At 45.2% G+C, this 26,932-nt stretch overlaps 1 protein-coding gene across 3 annotated transcripts in view; it reads left to right on the top strand.

Moving 5' to 3' along the window:
• The first annotated feature begins 10,848 nt into the window (after positions 1-10,848).
• Positions 10,849-26,932, top strand: part of MORC2 (MORC family CW-type zinc finger 2) — a 38,349-nt gene continuing 22,265 nt past the window's right edge. The window contains exons 1-4 of one of the 3 annotated variants that reach the window (XM_061370440.1): positions 10,849-11,000; positions 17,113-17,166; positions 18,860-18,894; positions 19,824-19,892. In XM_061370440.1, the coding sequence (XP_061226424.1) occupies positions 10,933-11,000; positions 17,113-17,166; positions 18,860-18,894; positions 19,824-19,892 (226 nt within the window). In that variant the 5' untranslated portion in view covers positions 10,849-10,932. Of the gene's footprint in view, positions 11,001-15,418; positions 16,019-17,112; positions 17,167-18,859; positions 18,895-19,823; positions 19,893-26,932 lie in introns of those variants that run through there. The other 2 variants (XM_061370438.1, XM_061370439.1) reach the window with 2 other exon arrangements.

Consider the following 26,932-nt stretch of genomic DNA (forward strand, 5'->3'; position numbering starts at 1 on the left):
AGCGTGTGTGTGCTCTTCGGGCTGCTCCTCCCCAGGACCATCCTTCTCCTCTCCTGTGGCTCAATGCTGCATCTCCTTGCACTACCCGAGTCTCGCAGGCTCCCTGTGAGGACACGTCTTGGAAAAACTGGACCTTCTGTGTGCAAAACATCAAATGTTTTCCTAGTAATAAATCTCATCAGTTACTGTTCTTTTCCATTATTTCTACAGTTGTTCATAGACTATTCTCCTATGCATAGCTGTCTTGACTACTAATATCCTTCTTCACCCCCTTGCTCTGCTCAAGCTCAAATATGAAAGCTGCAGGTTGGAGACCCTCTGTGAAGGGCATGAGAGTCTTATGGCTCTGTTTTCTCTTGTCTGGTCTAGACAGCTTATATAAGAAAGAACTGAACAGCTGCCTGGTAAGGAGTCTTCTCTACCCAGCTGTAACTCTGCCAAGTCTTGCACTGGACTCAATCCCTGTTGGTATGTCTAGTCTGCTGCAGGCAGGCTGAGTTATGTTGCATTAAAATACCCTGTCCATGCATAAAAAGATTGCTAGCGCACCATTTGGCATTTCGTATGTGGTCTCAAATTCACTTTGGAGATGGAAGCTTCATTTATCCACTGCAAAGCTGGTACAAGCTGGTGTTTATCAAGCAAATGATTTCACCAGCACCCTGTCGCTCTGCTGAATCCATGAGGTGCTTTCCTACCCTTTCCTTTTCTGTGGGTCATTCTTGCAAGACCCAATTTCAGTCATTAAATTGGGGTCATCTGTAGCTCCAGCACATGCAGAGGTCACAAACCAGCACTGTACTCCTTGGGATTCAGTCACAGCTGACTGTTGCACTCCAATCCAACAGCAGATCCTATGTGTCAGTGATTGCCAAACTCCTCCTCCAGTTACCTGGGATGCAAACAACTTGGACACAGACTAGGACCTGAGTTCTTCACTGCCACTACACCAGAGAGACTGTTAACCTGCAAAGATGATCACAATAGATCTCCTTCAAAGAAGTTATTGGAGGAGTCTTTGGAGTAATTTTTATCTTCCATCCAAAGCAAAGGAATAGGAAGGATTTATCTGGCACTGCAAAGAGGAACAATGAACCTTACTGCAGGAATGCCAGCCTTCCTGGCATCAGATACCTCACAGCACCCTCTAAGGCCAATGGACTCTTTCTTCCTAGGCATATTTCCAAATCTACCTATAAAAGGCACTGGGGATTTTATGTCAGTAGTTTTGAATGCTGCAGTTTGCTCTCTGTTGAGGAGTTGTGCTACTTCCATCTCCCCACAGACACCTCTTGAACACCAGCCATGTTTCCATACACATACAGCAAAACACACTGTATATAACCCAGCTAGAAATATGTGACCAACAGCTATTGCCTGCTACTACATGATTTCTTCACTCTGCTCATTGGTATGATGGCACATACAGAAATCTTACAATAACCTTTCACAAAACCTCTGACTTTTCTTGCAAGCTGTGCCCACATTTGGAGGCCCTTCTTGCTGTATCTTTTCCCTTGAGGAAGCTGCTCTACCAGCTGCCCAAAATGTACCCCATTCTTGCTCCCACTCCTGCAGCTGTGATACAAGACAAAAAACAGCTGTCAGTAAATAAAGCTTCTCCTGATCCACTCACAGCATTTATCCTTCATTCTTAACCATGTACATGCCTTCGTCATCCCACAAATCAGTAAGTTGCTGTTACAAGTTTTTCTCTTCTTCCAGTACCAGTTAAGATGTTTTCTGGCCCCAGGTACACATGATAAAGAACCTAGCAGAATGATTGATATCAGCAACGTTCACTGAGATCATAAAATGGATCCAAGTCTCAAGCTGATGTTACAAAAAACCCCTCACAAGTCTTAAGATGCTTTATGGACCTCCCTAACCACCCTTCTAAATACAGTGGGTACTTACAGACTGGCCACTCAGAATGCACCATAGAACAAATGCTGCCCTATACTTCATCTGGGTGCTGCTGAAAGCAAAAAAGTAGACAGCTAGTCCCGCCAACTACCACATGCAATAAGGGCACCATCACTCCAGGTCCCTGTGAAGGATATGATCTCTCAGTGGCAGCAAGGATCTCCAGCTGATCCAAAACTCGCTAGCTATGAGTATGCAACAGCAGGCTGGAATGGTGGACTGCCAGCTGAGTGTGCTTCTCCATGCAGTGCTGCACACTATTGCTCCTATCCCTCAGTTGTCTGGTGTCAGCTCCTGCCATCTTTCTCCTTGTTTCAGGGAAGTACTTGCTCAGAAGTTGTCCAGCTCCTATCAGTTACCAGCACTGCTAAAAACAAGCTGTCCTTTGCTTATCTGCATAACTAAGAGCTGGTGCCTGCTTGTTCTAAAACCCACAGCCTGGCAGCCTGACCTCAGCTCTGTCATGGGCTCAGGAATAGGAAGAGCAGGGCCAGCCCCTTGTGCGCTCTGATGGAAGCCTTGCCAAGTTGGAACCCTACCAAGTTGGAGCTCTCAACATCCTCAGCACAGGCTTGCACCCTGCTCTCCCTGGTGGATCTCTGGACCATGAAACCAGCACACAGCAGAGACCTGGGTGTAGAATAGGACACTTCTCCACAGCAGGAACCACCCAATGTGCCTGAAAGCCTTCCAGGACTACAAAAGCAATGATAACTTTGCCAAACCCGAGGGAAAATGAACCTCTTCACAGGCTGCTCAGTTTTGAAGAGCCTCAAAGAGTTCTCAGGGACAAGTCCCAGGTGTGGTACAGAGTCCACACTGCCTGTTTCACACCACTCTGTGGGCTCCTCATGTTGCGTGGCTTCTGACATCGCATGGCCTCTATTGCAAGGGTACGTCGTTCCTGACAAGTGCCCCCTTCTCTGCACAGCCAGTGCAGGTGGGACAGGAAGGCTCTGCTTTTGCCCTGCCATTGTCCCATACTCTTCCAGTGTGCACTTTTCCCATCTTCCTTGTTCTCAGTGGAAAAGTCTGTCAGACGAAATGCTATTTTTCCGGATTAACCAAGGATAAACTGCCTTCCCCCTCCGCCTTTTCTGACTGGATTGAGGCCTTAGTCATATGTAAACAGATGACAGAGTGGGGGGAAGCCCTCATCATACCCAGAGCTTGAACCATGTAATCTGCAAAGAATCAAATCTCTGTGAGCAGACAAAGCACTATCTTAGAGCAAAATATTTAGATTCTGTGGAATATTGGCCAATTACAATATTTTTCTTCAACTAAAACATTTACAAGAACACTGAAATAAATATTTGAGAACACAATCTACCAAAGCCTTGACTCATGCCTGACGCCATAGTTTTATTTTTCAGGCAGCTTCCACAAGTTGGGTTTGAAGTCGGGATGGCTTCTGGTGGCACTGAGGTGCACTGACAGGTCTGGTTGCACATGTCCCTGCTGCCTGCAAGTGCCTGAGCTCCTCCTGGCAAGGATAACCTGGCTTGAGTCAAATACCTGTGAGTGCTGCAGAGTCCTTTGTGAGGTCTGTGAGATGTAATGCCTTGAACTGAAAAACACACTGCCAGCAGCAGACTGGGGAAAGGCCTGTGGCCTTTCTCCCTGGGAAGTGGGAGGAGAGGACACTTTATGACCTTCTTCCTTCTTCCAGGCGTTTTATATGAAGGACTCTGCAAAGGGATGTGGATACAGATGACATTCCTTAGAAGGCCTTTTCTGAGATTCAGATGAACTGTGATGCTAATTTGAGCTACACTGAGTGTAGACTTTGTCAGGGAACCTGTTCAGTGGTGCTGGGGGTCACATCCCATCCCCCTGGCTGCAGTAGCAAGGCAAACCTACTCACATGGCCACAGCGGATTTATTATCCTGATGCTGACTGCATCTGATCTGATGTGCACTGGGGCCAGCCAACTACACGCTTTGCTTTGCCCTCTATTTTGCCCCCACCTCCCCCTGACATATAAGCAACTTACCCCAGTTCTTTCCCCCTCCCACCAGCTCCCCAGCCAGCTCAAATTCTTATAACTTTGCACCTTCACTCAGTAATTCCAGCCTGGCTGAGTCAGGCCACACTGCCATTAGGCACTCTCCATCCAGGATGTGTCTGACACAACCTCTCACCCCTTGGGTTGCTTCTTGCTCTGTTCGCACAGCCCCAGGTGAGGGCTGGAACCCCCCTTAGCTTCTCCACTCTTTGCAGTGCCCAACAGTCACCCCTCCATTTAACCTCAGGCTAGGCCAGCTATCTGCCAGCAACTCAGAGAAAGATCCAGGAAGACCTTGAACTTGAAAGGGGCCTGTAAGAAAGGTGGGGAGAGACTTTTTAGCAGGACCTGCTGCGACAGGATGAGGGGTGATGGTTTTAAACTAAAAAAGAAGAGTCTCAGGCTGAACATGAGGAAGACACTTGTTATCATGAGGGTGGTAAAACACTGGTGTAGGCTGCCCAGAGAGGTGGTGGATGCAACATCCCTGGAAACATTTCAGGCCAGGCTGGATGTGGTTCTGGGCAACCTTCTCTAGGTGAAGATGTCTCTGCTCATTGCAGGGGGGTTGGACTCAATGAGCTTTGAAGGTCCCTTCCAAACCAAACTATTCTATGCTTCTACAAAGTCTGCACTAACGTCATTAACGCTGGTATTTTCCTGTTTCAACTGCTGCCACAGCTGCTGCAGTATCTTAGTTGACTTCCAGCACATGCCAGAGACAGTCTCTTTTCACTGGCTTTCACATAACTACTATCCCACATGCCTGTAGGAAATGTGCCACTACCACATTGTGTGAGCCTACAGATACTTTGCTCTTCCTTGTCAGGTCAGGTTAGGTGGGGAGAGGGGAAAGAAACAGCACGGAAGAGACACACAGGCAAACCCATCTTTACAGAGCAAAGGTCTTTGTCTTTTTTAAACGCTTAGGCTCATGTAAGAATAGAACATATATTGTCCAGTTCATTACTACAGGACAAAGTCAGAGCCCAGGAAGCAGGGGATCCCAGGATGTACTGAACAAGCATGGTGACACTAACCGGATTACAGGATCGCTGAGGATGGCTAAACAATCACAAGAAATGATCGAACTGTGCTGATGAAACCTTTCCAGTGTTTCTTTCTCTTAATGAAAATAACCATGCCTGGATAAAAAGTCTGAGTGACAAGAACAAATAACTGCTGCCCCCACAACTTATTTTGATTTTTGCTTTCCTCCTGAGGACCTCTAGGCTTCCTGACAGTCCCTGCTCAGGCTAGGGACAAGTCTGAAACAGTGCTGATCGACAGCTTTTTGCTAGTCTGTTTCTATGGTACTTCTGCTCTTCATACCACCTCTTGCCTTCATGTTTGCAATCCTCAGACTGACCAGCTTTCGATTAATCATTACATGCCAGAGAAGATGCACCTGTAAAGTCCCCCTCATTCTCTCCCACCAAGGCAGCCAAGCCCATCTTTGATGTCTATTTCACATAGTGGAGAAGAGCAATCTGGGGTTCCAGTGCAATTTGTACCTGTCTGCATTTAAAATTTGGGGAGATGAACACCTTCTGAGATGACATAAAATGTTTAACATAAGGTAGTGTTCACAGCACACACTAGAAGCAGCAGCTACCTACTGTCAGTCACCACTGACAGATGTCTTAATAGGAAGAACCTGTAGAGCCTTGCTCCCTACTGAGCACTCCCCAACCATGTTCTGTACCAGATGTGGTTGTATGGGTGCTCATCTCTTCATTCTTATCACAGCTTAGTCTACTCAGATGTTACTTCTTAGAGGCACCCACACATAAGTTTTCCGTAAGTTTTTTCACTACAAAATCGTTTTTGGTTGTTGCAGCTTTGCCAAACTGAAATTATTTGAGCTGCCCATGCTAGGCACATCCATCAGACTGGTTTAAAAAGATGCTTGGAACTGAATAAACCCAACAGGTGACATAGCCCACATATTTCAAATAAAGGAAAACTATTTACTCATGAAAAAAATAATTCTGCAAGTTAGCCAACTTTTAAGAAGCCTGCACTCCTTCTCACGTTGGTAGAAGCCTCTAGAAATGTCTTGCAATCACGGCTTAGAAAGAAAGAAACCTACAGGCTTGAGTCCTTTTCAGTATCCATGTGGAAAATCATCCAGCCAAGGCCAAACTCTGACAAATGACTGGTCCATGCCATTTGCAACTCTTGCAAGTGTGCCAGATGAATTCTTTCAAGATGTCATCATCACTCGTCTTCTACTAGCTTCTTGTGGGCTCCTCTGCAGGTCGTTCTCACAAAGACACATGGCATTTTCTGTCTTGGGCCAGAGGTGATGCAGTAACGCTATACTGACACTTTACATTTTCTTTCATGTCTGTTAATTCCATTCTTTGCTTAGTTCATTAATTAAAGCTGGACTCAGGACAGGATGAGCATGACTGGTAGTGGAGGATTCTTACCACCCACCATTCTGCTGACAGTTTCCTGCTTCTCACTTCAAGAGGTCTCCCTGCTCTCATCTATTCTTATCCTTTCCAATCTCCTGTAAATTCATTTACAAACTCACTTCTGACAGCCACTGTCTCACTGAGACTGGTACCCAGACCGAAATAATGAATTTAAATACATGGTGTGGTGTGACTTTCCCTAGAGACAAAGAAGCAAGAGGCTGACACCTGGCACTACAGAAAAGGTCTCCGAACTTTTATGCCTCCCATATACATTTAGGTGCTCACACTGGAACATCTCAGTCTGCATTATCTTACAAGGACTGACGCAGTGACTGCTCATTAAATGACTGTTCCAGAGAGAAGAACGGCAGGATTTAGATCTCCCAGCATAGGAGAGAATGGTATCTTTCACCAGGAAATTGCTCTGCTGTTTGACATGAATGACAAGGAGGCTGGACAGACATAGCTATGAACACAGCAACCGGACTACCCCAGCTCACATAAGGCAGAACTCCTTACTAGGAAAAGCCAGGGAAAACCACTTGTTTCTTCTACATTCTTGACTTCAGGTATTGTGTTCTTGTATTGCATTGAGTTGATCCTGAGATTCAACAAATGCCCAAAACAAGGCAGAATGTTTTGATGAATAGTGCAACTCTTCTCTGGGAGACAGGCACGCCCCATTTAAAGAAGACCTTATGCTGTTTCGAGGGAGTAATGTACTTCCTGGCAGGAAGTTTCAGAGAGACAGTCAGATGGAATCATGCAGCTGACCGAGCGTGTGGCACCACACAAGGGAATGAACCAAAAAACTGTGAGCCAGCATGATGATTTCACAGCCCATTAATGGAAGGCACTTTGAAATTCCTTCTATAATTTCAGGATCCATGCCACTTTGGTAATCAGGGCCTGTAACTGCACCATAACTTCTTAAAAGAAGTATCTCAAAAGTGACTGCTTAATAGAAAAAAGGACACTTCAGCGACTTTCTATCACATGTATGGAGGACCTTGTACTCAAAAGAGTGTCAGGTGCTATTTTTTCCTTCCAGAGTAAAGGAAGGACTTGAGAATTATTGGTATTCTCAGATATATTTTTTACTGCCTGCAGTGGTTATGTCACTCTGCCAGTGAAAACCTCATTTCTACAATGCACAGGTTTGCATTTTTTATGTGCATGAACACAGAATAAAGCCACTAAGAGGTAACTTGGGAAACCTCACAGGAGTGTGGAAAATACACTTGGATACAGTCTTAAGTACGCTTGTCTGGTGCAGAATATAGTACTCACCACTATGGCAACTCACCCATAAAATACTGGCTTGGAAGTCTAGTTTCGTAAAAACTAGGGGAGGCAAGGAGTAACTATTGATTCAAAACCCACACAGGTGTTAGAAGCAGTTATCTCCAATTTTTAGAGCACGAGCTACCTAAATAAACCGTTCACCAACCTCAGGCTATGGCCTAGGTTCCAATGGAAAGAGGCTGAGCAAAATACCACACTAGACTAAGGACCCAGGAAACACTATACAGGACTGCATGGGAAATCTCACTCCCCAGCCTTGAAACACAATATTTGACCAGTGTGGTGGGATCAAAAGGCTAGTTTTACAAGGGGATTATTTCAGAGTAAGAAACTCAGCCACGGGTTGAAGAGCAGTACAGTTTGCCTCAAGCTCCACAGGTACAGGCTGCACAAACCACCAATCCACAGGTCATTTATCTGGGAAGTTGTGTGCTGCTTCCTACTGCAACAAGAGCCCCTCAAGGGTGAGAAGTATTTGAGAAGCCAGTCTTGTTCTGCTCATTCGTGGAAGCTGGCTGCAGAGACCCTGGTGCTTACAGCAACGCAGGGAAACGGTGCTGGCAGCAGATGGAAAAGAAAAGGCAAGTTGCCTGTCATAATCCTTCCAACAGAGAGATCTGGAACTGTTTACACAAGTACGGAAAGAGCGTTTCCAAGATGAAACAGCTACCCCAAAAGAGGGTAACGTGAATTTGTAGTGGGCAGACTTTCAAGCTACATCTCAAAAGCACTAAGAAACTCAACAATTTTAAGCAGTGGCACATTTGCACAGGCAAAAAGAGCGTATGCTCTCTCCACCCACTGACAGACAGGTTCCTACCAAAGAACAGCTCTGCTTTGGCTCAGGTAAGAGTTGTGGTGTTATCCAAATGCTGTCTGCAGATGGTAAATTAGTTTTTGTATTCCTAGACACAATATCTGGCAACTCAGAGGGCAAATGAAAAATCATACAATTATTTCAAGACTTGGGCAAGAAAGACCCAAGAGCAGAAGTCAGAAACATGTCTGAAACCTACTTCAGAACAGTTATTGCAAGTGTAAGAATTACATTTTCATTTCACTTTTGTAAAAAAAAAAAAAAAAAAAAAAGTGAAAAAGACCTGGAATTCAACACCATGGAATGGTGGGATGGAAGAGTAATTTTCTGTTTGGAACTGGCCAAATAAAATGGAACTACAATGTGCTTGTCTTCTCCCAAGGGCCAGATGGAAAGGACTGGCATTCTGTCAGCAAGTCAGATCCCACAGCATCCAACTGCTCCGTTCCAGACATCTGCACTACTATGCTGATGTTGACAACCTCTTCAATCTCAGGAAGCATATACTTGTTCCTTCACTGAAGGCAAAGTATGATGATGAGACAAAGTTCCTGTTAGGCAAAGAGGAGATACCAAGAGTGCCAAAGACGGTAAGGCTGACAAGACACACAAGCTCAGGTTCATGTTCCTTAGGAACATCTATCTGGGTAGTTACTTTGCCTGTACACTGACGGGATTTATACTGGTTTTGAACATGTGCTTCCAATATTGACTGCAAATGATGAAATAAAAGCTGAGCAAAAGAGATGATGCTACAATCTTTAAGAGACTCAGATACTTTAAATTGTTATAAATTACACTTAAACACAGTTGTTGGCAGTAGCTTTCCTAATTCTTTCATGCAGTTTTGATGTTCTGCTGTGCACAGCTTTTCAGAGATAAGGCCTAAAGAGTCACTGCATGGATGTTTGCAGGGACTTTGAGGACTACACATACACAGAATGCCCTGTCAGCAGGAATAACACAACTTGTGGGCTCTAAGAAATCTTCAGACCTGAACAGGTTGAACTGAGGATGAACAGAACTAAACGCAGTGCTGGGAAGCAAAGTCCTTGGGTCAAAGCTGCAGGCTCATCAGCTCTGGTTTGCTGGGGACCCATTTCACACAAACACATGGACTAGAACGTATTCCAAACAAAATGGGAGGCAAGCAACTTAAAGACAAACTCGGATTTTAGCCATTCCCGATTAATCATTAAATTTAACTTTTCACTGTGTAGCTTGGATATACAGCACCACTTTCTGCACAGACTGAACTCCTTCAGATTTTGGATCCTTACTGATTCCTATTATCTGAGACACAGGAGACGCAGCCATCTTGTTTTACAATCCATTACAGAAGGAGAATCTGGTATGTATTTTCACTGGGCAAATCAAGCGTCCAGCAAAGTATTCTCGGCCTTCAGAATTCCTGGGTTCAGCCTGTGGTTTGGGGGGGAACAAGCAAAGGAGCCCCACCTTGCTCAATCCCTTCGGATTTCAAAATGAATCAAAGCCATCAGATTGAAGCAATAATGAGTTTCTCTGCCCAATTAATGTTTCCTTAAGCACCGGCACATCCAGCAGCTTCTCCTTAAAGGCTTCCCAGACCTTTCAGCGGCTGTACTTGCTGCCGGCTGCAGGCACCAGCCGCCCTCTGAAGTCCGTGTGCTGCAGGCCAGCAGCCGGTTTCAGCGCCTGGCTCTCTCCATCCGGCTGCGTCCCTCTCACGGAGTCACGGCGGCTCCTCTCGTACCGCGCGGCGCCCGAGATCTCCGCTCAGCTGCCCCTGGCGCGCTCCGAGCGCCGCCCGCCGCAGCCATAACCCCCAGCTCGGAGGAGGGCGCCGGGCCGGGCGGCGTTTCCGCCCGCCTGCTCCCCGCAGACCCCTTGCTCCCGCGGGCTCCCATAAGAACGCAGGAGAGCGGAGCGGAGGAGAGGAGAGAGGAGAGGAGAGGAGAGGAGCGGAGCGGAGCGGAGCGGAGCGGAGCGGAGCGGAGCGGAGCAGCTCCCGCCGCGGGGCCCGGCCGGGCCGCACGAGCGCGCGCTCACCCACGCCCTCCCGCCACGCGCCAGCCCGCGCGCACCCGTCACGCGGCGGAAGAGAAGCCGCGGCGGCCCGCGCCATGACTCTCTCATCACGTGCCGCGGCCCGACCAATGGGCAGTGAGCGCCTCGGCCCCGCCCCTCCGCGCGGGGGCGGCTGAGGAGGGAGGAGGAGGCGGCGGCGGCGGCGGCGGGGCGCGACTGTGATTCTCGTCGCGGCGGAGACAAAGTGGGGCCGGGCGGGGCGCGGCGCCCCGGAGCAGCAGCAGTAGCAGCCGCCGTCAGGCAGCAGGCACGGCACGGCACGGCGGGGGCCCCGCCCCCCCTTGCGGTGCGGTGCTGGCCGTCCGGCGGGGCAGTGACCGGCGGCGGGGGGTGGCGGGCGGGGAGGCCTCGAGGCGCACGCGGCCCGGCCGCCGCCGCAATGGCCTTGGCTAATTACAGCAGCCTGAACCGGGCGCAGCTCACCTTCGAGTACCTGCACACCAACTCGTGAGTACCGGGGCGGGCCGCGGCCGCCGGGCAGGGCCGCCGTGGGGCGGGGCTTGGGGCCGCGCTGCCCGCCCCTCTCCCGGTGCCCGTGCCTGTGCGTGATTACGGGGGCGCCCGGCCGAGGCCCTGCAGCACCGCGCTGCCCGCCCTTCTTCCCGCTCGTCCCGGGCGCCTCGCGGGCTGTTACCGGCTCCGCTGCCGCGCACGGCTGGCGGGCCTGCGGATCTAGGGAGAAACAGTGGCTGGAGAGCACAGAGCGCTGGGGGTTCACGGGTGCCGCCTCGAGGGCAGCCGTAGTCCCATGGACGTGCCCTTGCAGTGCAGGCGCTGCCAGCTCTCCAGCAGCACATTCCATTCGTGCCCGAATATTTTGTGCAGGTGTATTTCAAGCAGGAATATGACGTTCTTCTTGTGATCAGTTTTTTTGAAGCTGCTGTGGCTTTTTCATGTCGCTGATGAATCCTCCAAACTAAAATCTTACGAGAAGAGACAAAGTTCTTTTTCAAAGGGGGTTACATCAGAGTGCCTTTCTCGAAAATGGCAAACACTGCCAGGAAATGGTGTTTACCAGGGTTAAGCACTCATCGGAGACCTTCCTGTTGCACCTAAGTTTTGTAGTGCCACATACAGAAGAGTTTAAAGAGAGCTTGTTTTGGCTGAACTGCCTTGGAAGAGCAGTGTGGAAACCACACTTGGCATTTCCTCATATTGATCAGCTGATCACCAGCGTAAGGTTGTCTTCTAACAATTTGTGGAAGAGTTGACTCTTACTGCTACCATCAATAGAAGAAGAAATAAAGTGCAGGCTTAACTATTCATTTCCTTTGTGTGAATGTAAGCTTAGAATGGAGGACCACAGTGGTCTGCAGCAGTCTGAAGACTTCTGATTTACTATCAGCTTCATTGCAAAGTAGGTTTTGTTGGTAACTCAGGATACATCTGCAAGAGCAACTAAGATGAATCTCCTATACCAAGAGCATTATGATCTGTTTCTTTTCAGAATCAGGAAGATAATGGTTTTTGCACAGGAGAAGAAACCTAGTAACAGCCTTGTGTCACCCTTGGATCCATGTCCTGTGGCTTTGTTCTCTGGGTTGACTGGTAGTGGTTACATGTGCAGTGAACAGTCTGGTCCCTGAAGACAATGGACAAGACCATATGGCAGAGCTCTGTCAGCAGCTTGTGTTTGCCTGCAGAACACCAGAAAGCTGTTTATCTTCATAAGAAGTTAACATTGGTGTTGCAGAAGAAGCTGATGTATTGCTGCCCCTAAGTACTAAATACTAAAGCTACTTCATGTTGCCACCATACTTCCTGTTCTGCTTATGCTGCTGGTCTCTTTCCAGTGTGCCACATGTCTGCATTATATAACTACATTACCAAATTGTTAGGAGGAGGTGGAAACTGATGAGTATGAACAAGCCAGAGCCAGGGCTTTTGGTCCATCATGAGTGAAGAGCCTCTTCAGATATGGGAATAAGCATAAGACAAATTCTTCACTAAGAATTAGAGTGGAAAATCTTGAGTCATTATAAAAGCAAAAAAAACCCAAACCACTCAAACCAACCCATGACAAATAAACACGCCCCCCACTCCCTCAAGAAAAAGAAAGAGCAAAAACCCACAAACCATGCAAAACCAACCTATGAGCAGCATAGGGCTTTTGATTATGGAGACTCCCGTCTTTTGGACTGCTCTCTCTTGCTAGGAAAGCCATACCATCTCAGAAAAAAAATCATTTCAGTGCTAAAGGTGTTCTTATAGTCATGGAGGTAGCAGTTCCTTAAATTGTAGTTAAAAATCAGCCATGTGGCTGTTGAGGTGCAGAAGGAAGCCATGACTTCTCTTTCTCCTTGTAAGACTTCCTTTAGGAAAAGTTTTAGTGTGTCTAACGCGGAATTCTCAGTCTGAAGTGCTTTACAGAAGCCAGTTTATCTTGCTTCTGAACTTGAGCACTTGCAGCAGATCTTTGGAGTAGCTGCTTAATGCTTACGTGTCTGATTGCAAATTTAACAGCATGCATCTGAATCACTTCAATTGCCGTACCTTTTTTTTTTTTTCTTAATGTGAACACAGCTGTGCTTTTCCAAGCACTTTTCTTGAGAAATAAGTGAGTAGGGACAGACTTTTAGTAGTGCCTGTAGTGACAGGACAAGGGGTGATAGTTTTAAAATGAAAAAGGGAGATTTAGGCTAGGTATAAGGAAGAAATGTTTTAACGACGAGGGTGGTAAAGCACTAGCACAGTTTACCCAGAGAGGTGGTAGGTGCCCTGTCCCTGGAAACATCCAGGGTCAAGTTGGACAGGGCTCTGAGCAGTCTGATCATACTGGAAGATGTCTCTGCTCAGTTCAGGGGGGTTTGGACTAGATGATCTTCCAACCCAAACTGTTCTGTGATTCTTCTATGTGAATATTCTTTTAGATCCTAGAATGAAAACCACGTGTGCAAATGTGGAAATTGCCCATGCATTTTTTTTTATGAGGCAAGCCACCTGCTTGGGTTCACATTACTTTTCCTTAAAAGTAAATTCTTTTAAGGTATTTCCAATGCCATTCATTAAGGTAATCACAGAAACGCACCTGAGCCCAGGCAACTTTGGTTTGCATATTTTTAATATCTGCAGTGCAGAAATGATGGAGTTTGTTAAAAGTTGAACAACTGAAATTGTCTTCTGAGAGTATGTAGGGTTTAGCTTGTAATTGAACTTCAAGGATGATTTTTTTTCCTGTAACTAGAATTGTCCTGTTGAATACAGCTTGAGTGGAAGAAAGTAACTCAGATAGAAAGACTTCAAAATGACTACATATTGCTCTTGATGAATATTACTAATAACAGACCAACATTCTCCCATTCCCCAAGCTCTGTCACTTCCTTCCTGTGCATTGTTTTCTGTTCTGGCCTGAAATGTAGTGCAGTACTGAGAGAATAGTTCTTGGTCCTGATGAAGATGCCGAACTTAAATGTTCTCCTGGATGTGGCCTCTTTTCAGAACAAAAACGAAGTCTTACATCTCTCATTAGTACTTGCCTGACTCTGCAGGCTTAGGGGTCCAGCTGGGCTTAAACAGGTGACCCTTTTAAGCTTTTCTTCCCTTAGGATGCTAGGATAAACAGTTGTAGAGGTGTTTGAAATTTGTCGTGTTCTACAGAGTCATCTGACTTGGCCTTCTGTAACCAGCATTTCAATAAATCGTCAGCATTGGACTTCCCATTGCATTTCTTGTCAAGCCTGCACTCCTGCATGGAGCTGTCTTGAATGAAAACTGGAAGTTGTAGGGAAGTCCAAGCTAGTTTGTTTCTGCCACGATGAGTTGTTGCTGAGACTACAGATGTTGATAACACTCTCCCCCACTTCCGTGTGTCATTCAACAGCACAGTTGTGTGACCTGAAATAGATTTAGTTCTCTGACTCATGGATGTTACTAATGCTTCTCATGAGGCCCACCTAGCTCACACTTGAGTGTTTCCAGGTCACGTGAAAGCTCTGATAGACTCAATTTTGCCAACAGCTTATCTCATGTTTTTTTAAACTTACATTTCAAGTAAAATAATCCCAAGGTTTTGGGAGATAGGGGGAAAAATTGTCACCATTTGATAACTTAGACGTTAAGTATTTCAGGCACTTTTGACCATAAGACAAGTTGGTGGCTTTTGGTAAAGCTGAGTCACTTCATACGACTTTAATTAGGTATTGACAAGACAAACGTAAGTGTTGCGATCAATATACTATATAGAAGATATTTATAGTGTATCTAAATTTTTTGTTAGCTGGAGAGAATTTCACTTGTTTGTACCAACGTTTCACTTTGCCTCTGTCAGCACACGAGGTTCCAGTTTTGGTAGATGTTCAAATTGAGTATTGTGTGGGAATAATGTTTTCTCTTGCCTCTCATATAATTTAGTGCAATGTTTTCATATTTTTCCAATTTTTCCAAAAATACTGTTCCAAAATATTTGTTTTTGGAAATCCCAATTTGTACCTTATTCGCATCTTTTCCTTAGTTTGAAGCATTTTTTAAATTGTAGAGTAAAAGCACCTAAAGAGTCATGGTGACTAGTGCTAAAGCATCCATTTGCTGATGGGCTTTTCCTGGCAGGGGCTACTTCCTAAACAAACTTCTGGTATGTTGATTCGTGAAACTGAATCTGTGTTTATAAACTCGAGGGAGCACTTAAAACCCCAGCTGGCAACTAAGTACTAGGCAGGCGCTTGCTAATTCCTTCTATCACCTGGTAGGATGGGAAGGAGAATCGGAAAAGGTAAAGCCTATAGGTTGAGATAAGAACAGTTTAAGAACTGAAATAAAGTAAAATATAATAATAATAATCATGTAATGATGATGATGGTGAACAAGAGAAAGGGGATAACAGGAAGAGGAGACTAAAACCCAAGAATGACAAGTGGTGCACAGTACAATTGCTCACCACCCACTGACCAGTACCCAGCCAGACTGAGAAGCAGTTGACCCCATCCAGCCTACTCCCCGCAGTTTCTATACTGGGCATGACGTGCTGTGGTATGGAATATCCCTTTGGCTAGTTTGGGTCAGGTGTCCTATCTCTGCTTCCTCCCAGCTTCTTGTGCCCTTCGTCACTTGCAGAGCATGAGAGACTGAGAAGTCTTTGGTCAGGGTAAGGATTACTTAGCAACAACTAAACCATTGGTGTGTTATCAGCATTGTTCTCAGACTAAACCCAAAACACAGCCCTGAGCATTGGCTGCAGGGAAGAAAACTCCATCCCAGGAGAATCCAGGACAACAGAAAATCCTGCTCGAAGGAAAGAATACAAGGGATGAGCTTCTGTGGAAGCTTTCTGATTTGGAAGATAGTCTTCAAAACACTGTTCCCTTCTGTCTCCTGTTTCTGTGTAGGCAATTGGGAGCTTGCAGAGATGGAAGAGAACCATTTAATGGTTCTGGTGATAACTTCGAAAGTGGCTGTGTTTTACCTCTGACTCAAGCTGTGTTGATTGGTTAGCTGTCATGACATTGAAGATGGATATCCAAGTTCATTTTGTGACTTTTGGTGTTATGGACAGCTATGTTTTATATGTGGGAAGTATCTATGCATTTGTTCTCTGAAAGCTGAAAATACAAATATGTATCCCTTTATTTTTTTGGTCACCTGTTGTCCTTTTTCTGCGGTAGTCAAACAGGTTTCATGCAAACTGAAACGTTGATAAAAGCAGTTTCTGAGGACTCTTGTCTTTTCAGTAAACATCCTAGAGGAGCAACAAATTCCATCAACTGTTCCTCCAGACTTTATAGCTGCTGTTAGTATGGGGGTTGACATGGCTCATCTACATTTGAAATAATTGCTAGGTTTTGAAAATAGGTCACCAGGTTGGGTGTTCAGCAAAGATACTGCATTAATGTTGGCAGACAATGTGTTACAATGATTTTATTAGCTCTTTAAGGTTTTCTCACCATGTGTCTTTCAAGGTTGAGGCACATAACTGATGGTTTTCAAATGGGTGCTGCTTGTAAAAGGTGGCAGTTAAGAGGCTGGAAGCTAACATGGCTTTTGAGATTGTGCTGAAATGGTACCCACCTAGATGATTTTACTGTTGAGTTTGGAACGTGGTGTGGTACAGTGGTGGCAGAAGACTGTCATTCGATGGATTAGAACCAGTTGCAACTATTGAAAGTCTCCCAGGATCTGGAAGCTTCTGCCTGTCAGAAATAACTTACACAAAGTGAATACCTGTGTTGGGGAGATAGATCTTACGCATAACCCTCATCTGTCTGTCTTTTACATACAGGCAGTGTTTAGTTGCCATGAAGGCAATTAAATGTGTTACGAAATTACATGAATTGTTGACTTGTTCATAGGCTGGTTCATCGGGTCAGCAATTTCTATTTTGTCTGTTTACCATGCCATGTTCTTCAGACTGTAGTAAGCAGCAGTTTGTTGGATCTGCCTCTCCACGGGGCAGCTTGTCTGCTGTGTCTGTCTCTGGCAGGTGACAAAGTGGTCGTTTCTAGTCTGCTGTCAGTCATTGCTGTAGACATACACTTGGATTTGTTTAAAATGTGGTTGAGATTCTCATTTATTTAAAGGTCTCTTTCTAAGCATCAGTGTTACCTGCTGATTCTGTGTTTCATTGCAGAACCACCCATGAGTTCTTGTTTGGTGCCCTTGCTGAACTTGTAGATAATGCCAGGTATGTACCTGAGACTGCGTAATTCCCAGCATAAGATTGGTAAAGACATAATCAACCCTTCTATTTGTTGATCTTGAGCAATTTCCACTTTTAGTAGATACCACAAAAAATACCCAGAATTGAAGACTTCGCTGAGGCTTTGTATAAGTATTTCCTTTGGTACTCTTACACCAGGGACCTCTGGTCTCTTCTTCCAAGGAACAAGGGATGCTGAAAAGTAGTGCAAGAACGGTTAGACCAGTTGTGACATCTGAGCCTTGGTATTTTTAAATTTCAGATTTTGGACCATGTTTGCATTTGGGAATCCTGGCCATAGCTGTTTCCCAAGCCTTGCATGCTTATCTCTTCATAAAATAAAGGCTGAGACAGGCTAAGAAAGTTTGGGCTGTTTAGCATGGAGAAAAGAAGCTGCGTGGAGACCTCAGAGCAGCTTCCAGTGTCTGAAGCGGCCTACAAGGATGCTGGAGAGGGACTCTTCGTCACAGACTGTAGTCATAGGACAAGGGGGAATGAGTTCAAACTCAAACAGGGGAGATTGAGATGAGCTCTTAAGCAGAGACTCTTCCCTGTGAGGGTGCTGAGGCGCTGGCACAGGGTGCCCAGAGAAGCTGTGGCTGCCCCATCCCTGGCAGTGCTCAAGGCCAGGTTGGACACAGGGGCTTGGAGCAAGCTGCTCCAGTGGAAGGGGTCCCTGCCTGTGGCAGGGGTTGGAGCTGGACGATCTTAAGGTTCTTTCCAACCCAAACCATTCTATTATTCTATTCTATAAATATTCTGACGGAATTATGGAAAAATTTTCTATCATTTTCTATCAGTGTGTGAACTGTTGTTCTCTGTAGCTCTTAGTTTAAAGAGCTCAAGCAGGAAGACTTCAGTGTAGGGAATCAGCTGTGTGTGTGTTTGCACCGTTGCTGCTTTGCACTTCTGGTACAACATAGTTAAATGTAGTGTCTGATATTAATGGATTATTTTCTCCAGCCTGGTTCCTCCTCTGGGAAAAGAGAGGTTGGCCTTCTGGGAAGGAGGTAGCTATACTTGGCTGTAGATATAAAGACAAGACAAAGTAACTTTGGCATTTGGGAAGTGGGGGTTTATTATGGCACTGCAACTGCACTCTTCTGATCAGCAAACTAAGGGTATGTGATGGTCTACATGAAACAAAATGTTTGGTTTTGGGTAGAGGGCAGTAATGCTGCTTATGCTCCTTTTTAAATAGAGGAGGATGCACAGTGTATGAAGGGCTTTACTTAAATGATCTTGTAATGACACAGTTTCCTATGACAAACGTGAATGTATTTAGATGGAGTTTTTTGTGGAGTTACTAAACTTTCCATAGGCAGCTTGACAGGAAAAATGACGGTATTGTTTGTTTTGAACAGGAAGGAGCTCAGGCTTATTTGATCCCTCTCCCCACACATGACTTTTGTTAAAACACTATCACTGTACAAATACAGTGATACTCCGCTGTAACTAGGCTTAGTTGTGTGGCAGCAAATGTCTTATGCTGGAGTTTGGGTTCAAGAAGGCAAAAAGTGAAACTGTGTGTTTTCACTTGCATGTTGGTGCTGACTGAGGGGCCTTTACGGACTTTGATCTGTGCAGCAAATATTCATTTTGGAAATTATTGCATGTGCCTGGATTTTAGCTTTTTTCCATTTGACATTTGAATACCAATTGTGTTTTTGTTTTGTAGAGATGCAGATGCCACGAGAATAGACATTTATCCTGGTAAGTCATTCCTGCTGCGTCATTGAATGTCAGCAGTGTGTTCTACCTGGTAGAATTGCAGTGAGCATGCTTATACCCAATACTGTGTTCAGTTTTGGGCCCCTCACTACAAGAGGTATCTCGAGGTGCTGGAGCAGGGCCAGATAAGGGAAATGGAGCTGGTGAAGGGCCTGGAGCACAAGTGTGATGGGGAATGGCTGAGGGACCCGGGGGGGTTCAGTCTGGAGAAGGCTCAGGGGGATCTCATAGCTCCCTACAACTGCCTGACAGGAGGATGGAGCCAGGAGGGGCTGGGCTCTGCTTCCAAGGAATGAGGAATGGGACAGGAGGAAACAGCCTCAAGCTGCACCAGGGCAGGTTTAGATGGAGCTGAGGAACAATTCCTGCCCCAAAGGGTGCTCAGGCACGGGACAAGGCTGCCCAGGGCAGCCTGTGTCACCATCTGTACATTTCTAAGAGACAGGTAGATGTTGTGCTTAGTGACGTGATTTAGTAGTGGATTTGGCAATGGCAAGTTTATGGTTGGACTCAATGATACTAAGAGTCTTTTCCAACCTAAATAATTCTGATTCTACCATTTGTCCTGTGCCCCAGTGGCTGTTGTCTTTCAAAAACTGGTGCCTTCACAAGTAACTCGGGTAAGCGCTTAGAGCAGCCTTCAGCTGAGGTCAGGTAAAGAGAGTAGCTGTTTATACTGGATGCTTAAGAAACCTGTTTTTACAATACACTCTTGCAGCATGTATGTACATACAGTTTAAAGTGCAGGAGGACTTCTTAGTTATTGTGTAACAAAAATCTGCTGCTCTTTCTTACAGCTTAGCCATGGTGTATTTGTGCTTGTTATGTTACTTCTGTCATTACCACTGATTCCATTTTATGGAACTTTTAACTTTTGCTCATGGGAGTACTGAATAATTCTTCTCTTGTAGAGCAACGGGATGACCTGCGAGGTGGATTCATGCTCTGTTTTTTGGATGATGGAACAGGAATGGATTCAAGTAAGTCGCAGGAAGTTAAAGTTTCATTTTCAAGCTGAGATTTCGTGTTACAGCTTAGGCTGAATTAACAACATGGTTCTGTTGAAAGGGGCATATTACATGCCTGGGTACATGTTCCTTCTGCTGCACTGGCTCTTTCACACCATATCATGTATCAAGCTGTTCACCTCTTCAGCTGCAGAAAACTGATCTGGCCAAAAGCAGATTATTTTGCTGCATTATAGAATTAGTCAGCCTGGCCTGTGGTGTTCCAGCACACCAAAGTTGGCCTTGGGGCTGGAGAGAGAATGTGGTAGCCAGAAAAGGCAACAAGCACAGGCTTTGAATGGCATAAGCCTTTTCTCTATTAGAGGCTGCCAAGTGGTTAGTGTTTCTCAGCTCTTACAAGAAAGTGTACCATGAAAAAAATTAAAGCTGTTGTAAGAATTGATGTACATCTGAGTTGTATCTAGCAGGAGAAAAGCTTCTTGCTTTGCTTTAGCATCAGTGAACAGCACGGTCAACCCACTCCACCCGCTCTGTGTCTTGAAGACAGGTAAATCCTCCTGTGAGGAGCTCTCTACTGGCAGAAAAGTTGGCTGAATTTGAAGGTTTGTGAGAAGATAGAGAAGATAAGTAAAGAAGTCTCGACTAACATTTTATTTTGATCCCTCAGTACTTTAAGATGTGCTTGTAATACTGTGGGTTAACTCCAGCCAGCAACTAAGCACCACCACACAGCCCAGTGGGATGGGGGAGGGAATTGGAGAGTTAAAATCAAGAAAATTCATGGGTTGAGATAAAGACAGTATAATAGGGAGAGCAAAAACTGTGTGTGCAAGCAAAGCAAAGTAAGGAATTCATTAATCACTTCCCATTAGTTGGCAGGTGTTCAGCCTTCTCCAGGAAAGCAGGGGTCTGTCACGTGTAACGGTTACTTGGGAAGAGAAATGCCATCACTCTGAATGTCCCCCTTCCTCCTTCTCCTCTCCCAGTTTTACTGCTGAGCATGACATCCTGTGGTCTGCAATATCCCTTGGATCAGTTGGCGTCAGCTTTGTCCCCTCTCAACTCCTGGTGCAACCCCAGCCCCCTTGCTCGTGGAGCAGTGTGAGGAGCAGAAAAGGCCTTGATGCTCTGTAGGCATTGCTCAGCAGTAGCTAAACCAACACTGTTCCCAGCAGGAATCCAAAACATAGCCCCATCCAAGCCGCTATGGAGAAATTTAACTCTATCCCAGCCAAAACAAGTACAGATATGAAGTGTTTAATTCTGTTTATTAATGCTTATAAAAATACATTAGCATCTTTGATACACAAATTTGTGACTTGCTTGAAGGAGTTTACTTCAAACCCCAGATACCTTCTGTGTACTCTCTGGAAAATAACTAAGGATCCTTAACAGGCCTTCTGAGAGTACTTTTCTGCCACCAGTGGAATTGAAGGAAGCAATTAAGCCCCATCCATAAAACAAGTTCAGAGACTTAAGTGTGGCCTTCTCACGAACCTTTGGATCGGGGAGAAGAAATACAGCCTGTTCTGCGTATCTTGGAGACTGCATGTTTGTGTCTGGTTTGAGAGCAGGTGGTGACAAGTATCCGTTCTAACGCTGCAGGGTCTTAATAGCAGCTTTTACGCTGTTGTTGCTCCTGTATTGCTGATTTTGTGACAAAGTGGTATTTAAGTATTGGCTAAGTATCCAGTTGCTTCTTTTGGCTGATCTTTCTACTAAATCTTGAAGGATTTTATCCTAACTTTGGTAGTCTGAGATCCTCTGTAAAGGAGAGTGCAAGGTACTGTGAGTTGTGGTGGTATTTCACAGCACTAGCATATGTTATATTGTATTGTAGCGTATATGGCAAATACAATATAATTTATGTCCTTTGACTGTTGATGTTTGCATGAAGTGTAGTTCACTCTGTGCCTCAACATTTTCTATTTTATTTTAGATTTGAACTAGGCTGTGAGGTTACCTTTGCCCCGTTCCAGGATACCGCTTTTCAGATGTGAAATTACAGCTTTTAGCACTTTTGAAAAAGCCCTTCTTAATTTTCAGTAGTCTGAGACATACTGTTTTGATGCAGACTCTGGCTCTGGTGGTCACATCTTCATGGCTTCAGTGCTGGGTGGTCATAGGAAGCTTGATCAACTTTTAAAAGTCACTTAACCAAGGGCAGCCAGGTAGAAACTCCATTTGCTGCACTGTTTGCCTGTGAACATGGACAGGAATGGCTGGAGAGCGACTGTTATTGTAACTCCTTACATGGGTCTGTCTCTACACCTGACTAGAGGCCTGAGTTTTAATTTCTAATAATGCAGGATCTACCAGTTTTAAAGACATCTTGAAGATTTCTTACCTGAAAGCTGATTTTAGGATAGGTCAGCAGAAAACCTTTTACTGGACTTTTCTGTCTCCTTATTGTGAAAATAGCATCAAAATCCACACAGACCTTCACAGAAATCACAGAGCTTGGGAGGAGTTTATTTTTCCACATGATAATTAAGGTAAGGATTGTTGTAAGCTGACATGTTAAGAAGAATAACTATGTGATTTGTCTTAATCCTGTTGGAACCCACGCTAGTATGATCTTCCCGAGTACACTGAAGGGGCAGCTTAGAAGGCTGGATGAGGAGGATGAGTCAATAACCCTGGATATCTCTGGATGCTTTCACACAGAGGGAAGAGCTGAATGGCCCAAGTAAAGTGTTCAGTTAACACGTTCTCTGTTATAGAATCATAGAATCATAAAATGGTTTGGGTTGGAAAGGACCTTAAGATCATCAAGTTCCAACCCCCCTGCCATAGGCAGGGACACCTCCAGTCCCTTTGGTCTTGTTCTGTGTTGGTCAGTCCTAAATTTGTCTGGCAAGCTATGGAAACATAGAAGGGTGGAGTGAGGCAATAGCTCAAATTTGAGCGCTCTGCCCGATAGCTCCATTGTCAAGGCAAATGGCAGCTCCCCAGGTAAAATGAGCTAAAGGTATAAGTGATCAGCTTTTCTAAAAACTGTTTGTCAAGTGGCTCCTACTATTGTTGCATTCAGAACTTGCTGCATTGGCTCTCTTAATGATCATGCTGGATTGGATTGCCTGAAGGTCAAGTTACATTTGTCCTCAAGCTGCAAACATGCTCTAGAGTCATAAGTCATCAAAAGATCTGAGGATTCAGTGGTGCCACAGTACAGATTGCTTCTAAAAAAGCATCATGTCTCACAGGGAGATACTGGGATAGTGGTGCTGGTTGAAAAGTTTGGCTTTTTCATAAGGGACTAAATTGGATTTGATTAGAAAACATTAGGTCAGGATTTCTCGTATTGTCAGTGACATCACTACTGAGGTTACTTAGCTTGAGAATTTTACCTCCTGCTTGGGCTCTGAAGGTGCTGCATGAATCAGAATGTAGGTTGAGTGAAGATTGAAGAAGTATAATGGCTAATTTAGGAAATGATCTATAATTGTATTCTTAAAAGATAGAAAAAAATAAGTCTTTAAGTTGCATTTTAGAATCAGAACAGCCCAGTTTGGAGGGGACCTCAAAGATCATCTGTACATCATGGTATAACCTTTCATGGGAGGGGAACCTAGCGCCCTGATGATTTCGCACCCTGTCCCATTGCATCTTGAAAACCTCCAGCCACAGGGACTCCACCACATGGGGAGGTTGTTTCAGTGACTGATTATTCTCCCAGTGCAACTTTTACCCATTGCCCTTTTCTTTTTCGTGTGGCTCCTTGTGAAGGGAGAGCCTTCATCCTCTTTGCAGCTGCCCTGTAATACTAGGGTAGTGTGATGTGATTCCCTCTGTGAGACCTGTCTTCCAGAAAGAAGAGACCTAGCTCCTTCAGTCTTTTCTGATAGAGCAGGTTCTCCAGCCCTTTGATCATCATCTCCTTTTTTACCTTGTCTAGTCTGTCCACATCTTCCTTGAACTGAGGAGATCAAAAGCAGAGAGTACACCAGGTATGGCCTGACAAGCACATCTCTGTCTCTAGTAATGCCCATACAGATGCAGCCCAGGATCCCATTTGCCTTCATAGCTGCAGAGATACACTCCTGACTCATATTCAGCTTGCTGTCTGCCAGGACCCCCATGTCCCTTTCACCAAGGCTCCCCAGTCACACAGATCCCAGCCTGTACTGGGTTCTTTGGTTATTTCATTCCAGGTTCAGGACCTTGCCCTTCCTTTGAACTTCATACAGTTCTTGCTTGCCAGCTCTTCCAACCTGTCCAGGTCTTTCTAAGATGGCTCTCCCTTCTGATGTGTCCAGCTCACCCACCATCACCAAACCTGGTGAGGGTGCTTTCCATCCCATCATCCAAATCCCATATGAAGATGCTGAACAGCGTCAATCCCTGGGTGGCCTCACTTGTGACAGGCTGCCAGCTGGAGTAAACATCATTGATGGTCCCCCTCTGAGTGCAGCCTGTGAGCCAGTTCCCTGTGCATCTTGCATACCACCCATCCAGTCTGTGTCTTGCTAGTTTGTCCAGGAGAAGACTGTGGGAACCAGCATCTAAGGCTTTGCTAAAGCCCAGCTAAACAGCATCCAGTGCCCTCCCCATGTGGGCAGAAAGTGGTGTCGTCTTGTACCAGCCTCAGGTAGCTGACTGTCTTGTGTTTGTTATGATGATGAAAGACCTCAGAGCTTCTCCTCCCCTTTCCTAGGGAAAGCTTCACTGGAAGTAATCTTGGTTTAGGCTGATTTCCCCCATGTAGTAAATTAGATACTTTGCCTCTGGGATATATTTTGAGGATGCTGTTGAGTGTGCTGCAAGTACTCCACCTAATGTGAATATAGCAGATGTGTTTATGGAGAAGGCAGGAAGGATCATTTTCTATGCTTACATCGAGACCTTCTTTAGCGTATTCCAGTCTGGTAAACTTGGGAATGTGAGAGGACTCTCCTCAAAGGGCAAGCCAGGTCTGACTTCAGTGGGTGCCTTGTGGCTGATAGTGGGGGAGTGGAGGGATACGGCTTGTGACTCATGGTGGGGGAGCAGGCAGCTTCTTGCAGGGGTGTCTGTGGTGGCTTGTGTCATCAAGCCTGTGCTGAGCAGCCTGCCTGTTGTTGAGGAGGGTGCTCTGCAGCTGTTCTTGGAGGACCAGCAGTCAGGAACTAAACAACTCCATCCCTCAAGTTCTTCATCCCAGGCGTCTCATGTTTCTTAGGAGGCAACTGTTTATCTGTGCCCTTGATTCCTTTTCTTGGGCTCTGAAGATCAATCTGCCATCTTGAGCAAATTCCTTCAGATTGTTTTTTCTCTCGTGTTTGGCATAGGTCACCCTCCGCTTTACGTTGCCAGGGAGTTTGTTTTAAATCTGGTAACTCTGAGACACGACAAAATGAAAACACCGTGACTAAAATAGCTGAGAGTGAAACTCCTTCTAGAGCCTTAACTCAAAGCTAAAAAGAAAAATAAAATCATTTGTACCTTGATTCTTGGGAGGAGGTAAAGCCTAAACCTCTGCCAAAGACAGCAAACCTGAAGCAGAGACAGATGCTCCCTCGCAGTCCCTCTGCTTGGCATCACTTTTGTCCCTCTGCCCAGAAAGAGGAATCTTTACAGGGTAGTTTTCGACATCCAGCATTGAGTTATAAACCATATGGTTGCCTTTTCTGAGAGAGGAAGTGCTTTGGATAATTATTCTTTACCCCTTTTAGGCTTCTCAGAGTTTTCTTGAAAGTAGTCATTGATACAACTTCAGTATAGCAAAAGGGTTCCAGTTTAACTTCTCCTCTTAGGACATCCCCTGTACCCTTTTCTGCCTAGGCTTTCAAACTAACGCAGTAGTAGCAATAGTGATAATGTAATAAAGTAGTAATAGTAAGAATATAATAAAGTAGTAATAATAAAATCAATATTCTTACCCAGATCTCAAATCTGAGGTAATCTAATGTTTTCCTTGTTTGGCTAGAAAATGCTATTGTAGGCTGAAGGAAAGGAAGAGGTCCTCTTATCCAGTCAAAAGTTCGTTTTGAAATGCTTGTGGATCTCCATGGTGAACATACTGCATTGAGGCAGTGGGGTGCTTGCACAGTATTTTTGCCTTGTGATTTGTGACTTTAAATCTGAATGTCATTTCAGTGGTAAATGGCATTCTGACACCCAGCTCAGTGATTTCATGTGAGACCAGTGGTGTTAATACTAAACATCTTACTGTAAAGACTCACTGTCAATATTAGTGGACTTGGGCAAGTGTCTTCCATGCTTAAATCCAGCTTGCTCAGCCTCTATGTAGCTGGCTGGTTGGGTGAGCTACACTCACAGCTTGTGTCCTGAGCTCCCTCACAGCTTGTGTACACATTTGAGGGTTGTAATTGTTGTTAGCCTTCCTGTTAAGGCACTTGATGTTCCTTGTTCCTTGTCTCTGGAATTGTGTTTCATTTCTCCCGGCAAACTCTGCAGTGAAATGATTGTGATCTCTTGGGGGAAGGAAGAGGAATTGTTCTGTTAAATGTTAAAAGGCTTTATCCCTTGAACAATATAAAGGCTTGAACTAAAAATGACAGACCCTTGCAGATGCAGATGCATCACATCCTTTCATTTAGGTCGCTGGTAATAAAGTACTCTGTTAATTGCTGCAGTACTTGCTCATCCTGCCTTTTCCCCCACAGCTGCCCTTCTGCTAGCAGTCTGCTGTGAAAATCACCTTTTGTCTTACTAGTGCTTCAGTGTTCAGCTTACTTCAGTGTTCAGCTCAACACCATGAAGAGAAAGTGATGTTTATCCCAAATTCAAGACCTTTTTTTGTAGCACTGACTTACGCTCTATTGGCAGTGGGTTTGAGTCATGCAGTACATGCAGCACAGCAGAGCTGCAGTGTCCCAGGCTATGTTTTAGTTTATGAACATTTTGATGATTGTGGTTGACGCAACAGATCATCTTGTGGATTTTTTTTGGTAAAAAGAAATGTCTTTGTGCAGTTGGGATGGAGCATGGGGCTCATCTGGAACTTAAAACTCTTTTTGTCATCATAATGGCATCTGCACAAAGCTTTTAATGATGTAAATGCCATTGAGCAGTGTGTATCTTACAGGGCTGTACGGCAGAGCTTCAGG

The sequence above is a fragment of the Neopsephotus bourkii genome, unplaced genomic scaffold, assembly GCF_033783945.1.
Source record: "Neopsephotus bourkii isolate Nb327-2 ecotype Australia unplaced genomic scaffold, CSIRO-AGI_Nbou_v1 NB_1542, whole genome shotgun sequence".
Classification (NCBI taxonomy): domain Eukaryota; kingdom Metazoa; phylum Chordata; class Aves; order Psittaciformes; family Psittacidae; genus Neopsephotus; species Neopsephotus bourkii.